The following is a 10,000-nucleotide window of genomic DNA, read 5'->3' on the forward strand; positions in this document are numbered from 1 at the left end:
TTATCATGCTGGGGAGTGACTGTGGGAGTGTCAGTGGGTGAGTTATTGTGCTGGAGAGTGACTGTGGGAGTGTCAGTGGGTGAGTTATTGTGCCGGGGAGTGACTGTAGGAGTGTCAGCGGGTGAGTTATTGTGCCGGGGAGTGACTGTGGGACTGTGGGAGTGAGACAAGAGAAAAGATGAGAGCGCAGAGAGGCATATATTCTGCCTGAGGCTCATTAACTCATTGAGTGCCAAGGACGGACATGTTCGTCATTTCAAATAGTAACGTAGAGTGCCAAGGACGGACATGTTCGTCAATTGCGTTTTTTGACGGTGGGGCGTCGATCAAAGCCTTCTGCCTCTGATGTACAAATATTATAGCTATTGGATGTGTCTAACCTATTTTACAGAACCCTTAGGTGGCGACAGTGCTCTCCACATAACAGAAAGGCAAGGAAAAAACAAAGAAGAAGTCGTTATGGAAACGGAAATCGCATCGCATCCGTATGCATCGATATGCTGAAGCACGTTACTGCAGCTGTGCCTGCAGCAGCCAATCTGCTCCCACAATTGAGCCGGACAGCACATCCGCACATCCACACCGTGGAGTTGTTATTATATTCTCAACTGGAAGCATCGTTGCCGGTGACAAACACACGCGGAACGCTGTAAAAAAGCAGGATGTCGATGTCCCTTCACTGTGCGCACAGCAAACTCAGCAGAGAGCCACCACAGACAGGAGGAGGAGTGTGCAGTTGAGGCGAGGCGAGGCGAGGCGGGGCGGGGCGGGGCGGGGGGGGGGGGGGGGGGGCACGCAGAGCAGCGCGCAACACCCAGACAGACCCAGGCAGCAGGACAGGATTGACAAACGCAAGCCAGAATATCCGATGCCCACCAGATCACTCAGTGAATGTGCTTGAAATGCTGCATTTCACAAAAGGCGGAATAACTCAGCTTCTAATTTGAAAAGTGTCTTTTTGCTCAAAACAGCCTATCTTCTCCGGCTCATAACTAAAGAACGGAAAATGGGATCAATAAACTTTTTTTTGCAGATGATAGAATAGAGTCTCATCGTTCTTTGTGCGTGTTCAGTGTTTACATAGTAATATCACACAATATTCTGTGGGCCTCGAGAAATCACTGAAAACGCTCTGAAACTCTGGCACTGGGAGCATCCGTTCTCCAAAAGTGGCTGGCACTCAATGAGTTAAGATGTGCTAAATGTGATTTAACAGCAGTGTTAGATGGCCGTAGCTGGATGGTTGAGCGGCCTGATTTAGAACATTAGGAGTCTGCACAGTGCCTCGTCACTTTGGACTGGAGTTTGTGACGCATTAGAGATGACGGGCCATAAGTCTGCACTCTCATAACGCATGTGTTGTTTTCAACAGAAGCCTTTGTCTAGTTTGGGACAACACAAGTGTCTCTCTTATCAATGCGGTATGTTAATGACAGCATGTTGCCACAATATTCTGTGTTTTTATACATCCTATAATAACAATGCAAAGTGTCTGTGTGTCTGTCTGTGTGTGTGAGTGAGTGAGTGAGTGAGTGAGTGAGTGAGTGAGTGAGTGAGTGAGCAGGTTTGTGTTCGGCCACAGCTATGCCATTATATACGTGCGATCGCGCTGAATCTTTCAGCAAGTGTAAAGAGCACCCCCTGCAGGTGACCTAACCCGAGCGGGATTTTTTAATAATTAGGGCAGATTAATTGCCGAATGCACAGCTTAATGACCGAATGAGCACATTTCGAAATACAGGATGGCAGGAGCAGAGAGCTGACATTTGACATGGATGTCAAGTGTGTGTGTGTGTGTGTGTGTGTGTGTGTGTGTGTGTGTGTGTGTGTGTGTGTGCGCATGTGCGTGCGTGCGTGTGTGTGTCTGTGTGTGTGTGTGTCTGTGTCTGTGTCTGTGTGTGTGTGTGTGTGTGTGTGTGTGTGTGTGTGTGTGTGTGTGTGTGTGTGTGTGTGTGTGTGTGTGTGTGTGTGTGTGTGTGTGTGTGTGCGTGTGCTCCAAGAGAGCTGAAGCCAGGTCTAAAATCAATGTCTTCATGCACTTTTTACTGAGTTCATATCGGCAGCTTTTCTCATGGTGAAAATGTGTGTCCCTTTTTGCAAGTGGAAACGGTAGAAAAGCCACTTGGGTGTATTCCAGCCCCAAGAGAACTGAATCTAGGTCTAAAACTCAATCTCGCTTGATGCAATGAGTTTATATTTGTAGCCTTTTCAAAATCTTTCTTTCTTTCTTTCTTTCTTTCTTTCTTTCTTTCTTTCTTTCTTTCTTTCTTTCTTTCTTTCTTTCTTTCTTTCTTTCTTTCCTTCTTAGAAAGGTCTGTCTTTGCAAGTAGGAATAGTAGAAAAGTAAGTTGGAGGGATTCAAGAGAACAGGTCTAAAATCAACCACTTCAATCTCTCTTGATGCAGCGAGTTCACATCGGCAGCTTTTTTCACGGCAGAAATGTGTCTCTCCCCTTAGGAAAAAAGTTCCTCGGCAACAAAAAGGAGATTGCAGAAAGCAGAATTCCCGAACTCAACACATACATGAAGGTAGGCCATCTTAGTTTCCCACCATCTTTTATTGACAGTAGTATGAAGGGATGGCTTGGCCCTGCACTGTGCGGCTCGGTAGCCTACATCTCAGTGTGGGCTGAAGGATGTTGTAGGTGGCCGGGAGGCTTCAGCAACGGGGTGCATGGATGCAGCAACACGTAGGTGCTGGTGCTCTCCTCTCTCCGCGCTGCCCTGTGCCTACACCGTGTCTCTGCCCTGTGACTACACCGTGTCTCTGCCCTGTGACTACACCGTGCCTCTGCCCTGTGCCTACACCATGTCTCTGCCCTGTGCCTACACCATGTCTCTGCCCTGTGACTACACCGTGTCTCTGCCCTGTGCCTACACCGTGTCTCTGCCCTGTGCCTACACCATGTCTCTGCCCTGTGCCTACACCATGTCTCTGCCCTGTGCCTACACCATGTCTCTGCCCTGTGCCTACACCGTGTCTCTGCCCTGTGCCTACACCATGTCTCTGCCCTGTGCCTACACCATGTCTCTGCCCTGTGACTACACCGTGTCTCTGCCCTGTGCCTACACCATGTCTCTGCCCTGTGCCTACACCGTGTCTCTGCCCTGTGCCTACACCATGTCTCTGCCCTGTGCCTACACCATGTCTCTGCCCTGTGCCTACACCATGTCTCTGCCCTGTGCCTACACCATGTCTCTGCCCTGTGACTACACCATGTCTCTGCCCTGTGCCTACACCGTGCCTCTGCCCTGTGACTACACCGTGTCTCTGCCCTTTGCCTACACCGTGCCTCTGCCCTGTGACTACACCGTGTCTCTGCCCTGTGCCTACACCATGTCTCTGCCCTGTGCCTACACCATGCCTCTGCCCTGTGCCTCTGCCCTGTGCCTACACCATGCCTTTGCCCTGTGCCTACACCATGTCTCTGCCCTGTGCCTACACCATGTCTCTGCCCTGTGCCTCTGCCCTGTGCCTACACCGTGCCTCTGCCCTGTGCCTACACCATGTCTCTGCCCTGTGCCTCTGCCCTGTGCCTACACCATGCCTTTGCCCTGTGCCTACACCATGTCTCTGCCCTGTGCCTACACCATGTCTCTGCCCTGTGCCTACACCATGCCTCTGCCCTGTGCCTACACCATGTCTCTGCCCTGTGCCTCTGCCCTGTGCCTACACCATGTATCTGCCCTGTGCCTACACCATGCCTCTGCCCTGTGCCTCTGCCCTGTGCCTACACCATGTCTCTGCCCTGTGCCTACACCATGCCTCTGCCCTGTGCCTCTGCCCTGTGCCTACACCATGTCTCTGCCCTGTGCCTACACCGTGCCTCTGCCCTGTGCCTCTGCCCTGTGCCTACACCATGTCTCTGCCCTGTGCCTACACCATGTCTCTGCCCTGTGCCTACACCATGTCTCTGCCCTGTGCCTACACCATGCCTCTGCCATGTGCCTCTGCCCTGTGCCTACACCATGTATCTGCCCTGTGCCTACACCATGTATCTGCCCTGTGCCTACACCATGCCTCTGCCCTGTGTCTCTGCCCTGTGCCTACACCATGCCTCTGCCCTGTGTCTCTGCCCTGTGCCTACACCATGTCTCTGCCCTGTGCCTACACCATGTCTCTGCCCTGTGCCTACACCATGCCTCTGCCCTGTGCCTACACCATGTCTCTGCCCTGTGCCTCTGCCCTGTGCCTACACCATGTCTCTGCCCTGTGCCTACACCGTGCCTCTGCCCTGTGCCTACACCATGTCTCTGCCCTGTGCCTCTGCCCTGTGCCTACACCATGTCTCTGCCCTGTGCCTACACCATGTCTCTGCCCTGTGCCTCTGCCCTGTGCCTACACCGTGCCTCTGCCCTGTGCCTACACCATGTCTCTGCCCTGTGTCTACACCGTGCCTCTGCCCTGTGTCTACACCGTGCCCTGTGCCTACACCATGTCTCTGCCCTGTGCCTACACCGTGTCTGCCCTGTGCCTACACCATGTCTCTGCCCTGTGCCTACACCATGCCTCTGCCCTGTGACTACACCATGTCTCTGCCCTGTGCCTACACCGTGTCTGCCCTGTGTCTACACCATGTCTCTGCCCTGTGCCTACACCATGCCTCTGCCCTGTGACTACACCATGTCTCTGCCCTGTGCCTACACCGTGTCTGCCCTGTGTCTACACCATGTCTCTGCCCTGTGCCTTCACCGTGTCTGCCCTGTGTCTACACCATGTCTCTGCCCTGTGCCTACACCGTGTCTGCCCTGTGCCTCTGCCCTGTGCCTACACCATGCCTCTGCCCTGTGCCTACACCATGCCTCTGCCCTGTGCCTACACCGTGTCTCTGCCCTGTGCCTCTGCCCTGTGCCTACACCGTGTCTCTGCCCTGTGCCTCTGCCCTGTGCCTACACCGTGTCTCTGCCCTGTGCCTCTGCCCTGTGCCTACACCGTGTCTCTGCCCTGTGCCTCTGCCCTGTGCCTACACCGTGTCTCTGCCCTGTGCCTCTGCCCTGTGCCTACACCATGTCTCTGCCCTGTGCCTCTGCCCTGTGCCTACACCGTGTCTCTGCCCTGTGCCTCTGCCCTGCGCCTACACCATGTCTCTGCCCTGTGTCTCACCGACTGTAGTTGTGGGACTTTTTGACACATTTCAGTGTTGCGCCATCGCTCAAAACATGATCTGCTTCTCTCTCTCTGTCTCTCTCTCTCTCTCTCTCTCTCCCACTCACTCTCTCACTCACTCACTTCTCTTTCCCGTCACAGCCTACGTGCTTCTCACTTTGCCACACTTATCTCGCCTTCGCTCGTAATCCTTCTCTCTGTGATGTCACGTCCTTTCACATGCTCTCTCCACCCCTCTCACTTATCTCCTTCTGCTCTTCCACCACGCTCCCGCTCTCCTTCCACCATTCTTTCGTCGCTTCCCTCCAACCGTCCACTCTCTACTCTCTGTCCATTTCATCTGTCCTCCCTCTACACATTTCTCCCCCTCTGTCTTCCCCTACAAATGTCCCTCTCTCCCCTTTCCATCCTTTCCTTTCCTTTCCTTTCCTTTCCTTTCCTTTCCTTTCCTTTCCTTTCCTTTCCTTTCCTTTCCTTTCCTTTCCTTTCCTTTCCCTTCCTTTCCTTTCCTTTCCTTTCTCCATCACTCCTTTCTCCTCTCTCTCTCTGCTTTCCATCCCTCTCTCTCTCCACTCCATCATTCCAGCACCGTGGCTCCTGCATTACATCGCTGGCTTGCTGGGGGGAAGCTAAGCAGGGCTGACTCTGGTTAGTCCTGGGATGGGAAACCGTGGTGCCGGAAGTGGTGCTGGAGGACCAGTAGGAGGTGCTCTTCCCTCTGGTCTCATTAATAATATCCCCATCCCATGCCCCAGGGCAGAGACGGGGACTCTGTCCTGCGAGTGAGCACCGTCCTTCGGATGAGACGTTAAACCGAGGTCCTCTGTGGTCATTAAAGATCCCATCGGAAGAGTAGGGGTGTAACCGCAGTGCTCTGGGGGGTGTAACCCCAATGCCATGTGGGGTGTAACCCCAGTGCTCTGTGGGGTGTGACCCCGGTGCTCTGTGGGGTGTAACCGCAGTGCTCTGTGGGGTGTAACCCCGGTGCTCTGTGGGGTGTAACCGCAGTGCTCTGTGGGGTGTAACCCCGGTGCTCTGTGGGGTGTAACCGCAGTGCTCTGTGGGGTGTAACCCTCGGTGCTCTGGGGGGTGTAACCCCGGTGCTCTGTGGGGTGTAACCGCAGTGCCCTGTGGGGTGTAACCCCAGTGCTCTGTGGGGTGTAACCCCGGTGTTATGTGGGGTGTAACCCCAGTGCTCTGTGGGGTGTAACCCCGGTGTTATGTGGGGTGTAACCCCAGTGCTCTGTGGGGTGTAACCCCAGTGCTCTGTGGGGTGTAACCGCAGTGCCCTGTGGGGTGTAACCCCGGTGCCCTGTGGGGTGTAACCCCAGTGCTCTGTGGGGTGTAACCCCAGTGCTCTGTGGGGTGTAACCGCAGTGCCCTGTGGGGTGTAACCCCAGTGCTCTGTGGGGTGTAACCCCGGTGTTATGTGGGGTGTAACCCCAGTGCTCTGTGGGGTGTAACCCCAGTGCTATGTGGGGTGTAACCGCAGTGCTCTGTGGGGTGTAACCGCAGTGCTCTGTGGGGTGTAACCCCGGTGCTCTGTGGGGTGTAACCGCAGTGCTCTGTGGGGTGTAACCCCGGTGTTATGTGGGGTGTAACCCCGGTCCTCTGTGGGGTGTAACCCCAGTGCTCTGTGGGGTGTAACTCCAGTGCTCTGTGGGGTGTAACCCCGGTGCTCTGTGGGGTGTAACCCCAGTGCTCTGTGGGGTGTAACCCCGGTGCTCTGTGGGGTGTAACCCCAGTGCTCTGTGGGGTGTAACCCCGGTGCTCTGTGGGGTGTAACCCCGGTGCCCTGGCTAAATTCCCACACAGGACTTCATTTATAATCATGGTTACTTAATCATCCCTCGATATCTAATTGGCACATTCAGTCCTCTACTCTCCACTGTGATAGCTGATGCGTTCTGGTGCAAACTGGCTGCTGTGCATCACCCAGGTGGGTGCTACACATGGACGAGCAGAGCCCCCAAGCCCCCCAGCCACACACACACGCACGCACGCACGCATGCACGCATGCACACACACACACACACAAACAAACAAACACACACTGAGTATGTGAAGCGCTTTGACTGCCTTTTAAAGTGATATATAAATCCAATCAATTATTATCATCATTATCCCTCTCACGTTCCTCTCACCCCTCCCTCTTCCATCTCTCCCTTTCTTTGATCGCTCTCTCCACCTTACCCCCCCTCCTCTCTCTCTCTTTCCCAGAGGTTGCTGTGTCTGCCAATATGGGCGCTGCTGGACGAGGCTCTCAGGATGTTCTTCTACCAGACGGAGCAGGACACCCAGCAGCGACCGCGGGCCCTCAGGCGCCTCCGCCCACCCACTCGCAAAGTGTAAGACCTCGCTAATGCTAAAGCTATTGCTAACAAGCACAGACATCGAAATGATCAAATCAGATCATGCTACTACTCACTAACTGCGTAAGAAGTGGTCAAGCAATAAAACATTGTTGCACTTTTCATTTATGCAAATCAAGATGGAGTCAAACTCACTAATACTTTGCAACACCAGCTCCCGCAAATGATAGCTTGTCCGTTCAGAATGGCACAGACAGCAAGGCAGAGGGTTTCCATTGTAGAACCTCCGATCAGATCAGAGTCACTTCAGTAATAAAGAGGTTTTAAGGTATGAGGGTGGATCAGTCTGAAATCTGAAGCAATCTGAGCTTGCAGGTGATGTAGCCTAAGCCTACTGTAGGGGCTATTTGTGCACACAGGGATCTTCGAGGGTTACTTATGGTCCTAGGCTGTATGGTCTGACGTGTGTTGCATCTTGTCAGGCCTGCGTACACTAGCAGCACAAAGGAGTGTGACTTCCCCTGCATTTTGCATTTGAGGACTGCTTCTGACACCCTATTCATAATTGATTGACTTAATTTTCTGCAATGGATTATTCTGGTCTGGAGTAGAGGAAGCAAATTAATTCCCCCAAAAGCATAAAACCCCGAAATGCTCCAACTATTGGATTTGCATTAATGATTGTCCAGACTAATAGTCCTCAGTGTAACTTCAGTTCCCCCCGGCAGACGCACAGAAACAGAAACAAACAACAACAACAACAGCCAGTTACACATTAGTGGGAAAACTCGTAGATTACTACAAACTAGTGTTTTGAAATCATCGTAAATAACATCTCAACACCATTAGTATTTTATCATTCAACATTTAACATTCAATATGTTAGCCAACTGTCAGCGATGTAAAACAGTATCGTGAATTGCACACTGCAAGTATTTGCAAATATCCATTTGCTTGTATGTATCTATAAATACAGTATGTAGCTGTAACAAGTGGGAATGCTTGTTTTTCTATGAATCTACTATAACACTATGATGCAATCTGCTAATATACTTTAATACTTGTTTATTACTTTATTAGCTCCTGAATCCTCGGTCTAGTTCTCAATATATTTTCTCCTGATCAGTCTTTGCCTTCTCAATCAGGCCCCGTTCCTCTTCTGCAAGTTATATTAAAGTGAGAGAGTAAAGTGGGAGAGAGGAGGCATCCTGCGGTGGATCGGTGGTGTAACACACATGTGATGGAGACACAACGTCCAAATTGTTGCATGTCATCCCCTTCACTTTCCCCACTTTGTCCTAGTACAGTCAAGACAAAAATGCCAAAGTTGATGGTAAGAGCCAAAAGAGAGACCGTTGGCACTCTCTGATCCATGCAATTTTACAAAAGCCAGAAAGTAATGATCTCTTTAATGGTTTGTGGTACTGTAAGCGGGGAAACGATTGAACTTTGGCACACTTCGTGACCCATGCAATTTTCATTACTGAGCTTTCAGCCGAGACAACTGCTCTAAGCTCTGTATAATGAGTGGCGAAGGACATTCAGACCGACAACTCAGTTATACAGCTGAAATTGACATGGAGGCAAGAGTAGAAAAGTGTTCTTTTTTGTTTCTTTCTTTGTTTCTGCCGCCTGATGTAGAGTGTTGCCCTGCTGCTTTTAGTGACGTATTCAGGCTTGCTATGTATGCTACTTCTGCTGTTGAAACAGCTCAAAAGAAACAATTTAGCAATACAGGGATCTGATGTAACCATCTCTTGCACTATTCAATTAGGATGTCTGTCTTGGTAAATCAGCTTGGATGCATAAATCGTTCATTATACAACATATAGTTCCGACCAAGCAATCTGATTGGTCAACGACCGTTCTTAATTGAGCATAACAGCACGCCTAGCCATTCTTAAATCATCGATTTAAGAACGGCCTCATCACTAAAATATCACTCCACCGGCCCGTCTGTTCAGCAGACAACAGCAGCGGCCAAACTTCTGCAGGCAAGATGGCCGCCTATAGTGCCTGTAACCTAGCAGAATTTCAAGCCCATAAACTACCTAATAACTTGGCCAATAAGTATGTAACACACAAACTAGAACAAACAGTAATGTCTAAGAATGCAATGACATGTAACTGGCTTGTTAACCTCGCATTCCGGGAATAATGTTAACGTAACGTAGCGTAATTACGTATTGTATTTACCGGTGGGCAGGTAGTACTCTCGCCTCCCGGGACCCGCTCGCTTAGCGCCGGAAACACGCTCAATTTGGGGGCGGAACACGCCAGGATTGGCCAACTGTCAAATCGAACCATCGACAGACACGCTATGGCCCGCCTCTCAACCCTCGTTCATCTCGGGCAGGCACAGGCAGTATGTTTCAGTCTGACGATAAGTCACCGTCCCTCTCCTCCTTTAACTGCAAACACCGGTGTGGAAACCAGCAGCCTGTTTGTTGACCTCTTCTTCCGACCATTCGTCAACGGTAAGTCCGCCAAATGAATCCAAATGAACAACAAAACAATGCATTTTGCATCGACGCTGTTATCTAGCTGCCGCTTTCTGCACTGGTGTTTGTTACAGTTAACT

General features: G+C 51.4%; 1 protein-coding gene across 1 annotated transcript in view; it reads left to right on the forward strand.

Moving 5' to 3' along the window:
• Positions 1 to 10,000, forward strand: part of ncf4 (neutrophil cytosolic factor 4) — a 56,163-nt gene that overhangs the window by 17,370 nt on the left and 28,793 nt on the right. Inside the window, exons 4-5 of the mRNA XM_083634932.1 lie at positions 2,459 to 2,529; positions 7,328 to 7,455. Of these exons, the coding sequence (XP_083491058.1) occupies positions 2,459 to 2,529; positions 7,328 to 7,455 (199 nt within the window). The remainder of the gene's footprint in view (positions 1 to 2,458; positions 2,530 to 7,327; positions 7,456 to 10,000) is intronic.

The sequence above is a fragment of the Poromitra crassiceps genome, assembly GCF_964638095.1.
Source record: "Poromitra crassiceps genome assembly, chromosome: 4".
Classification (NCBI taxonomy): domain Eukaryota; kingdom Metazoa; phylum Chordata; class Actinopteri; order Beryciformes; family Melamphaidae; genus Poromitra; species Poromitra crassiceps.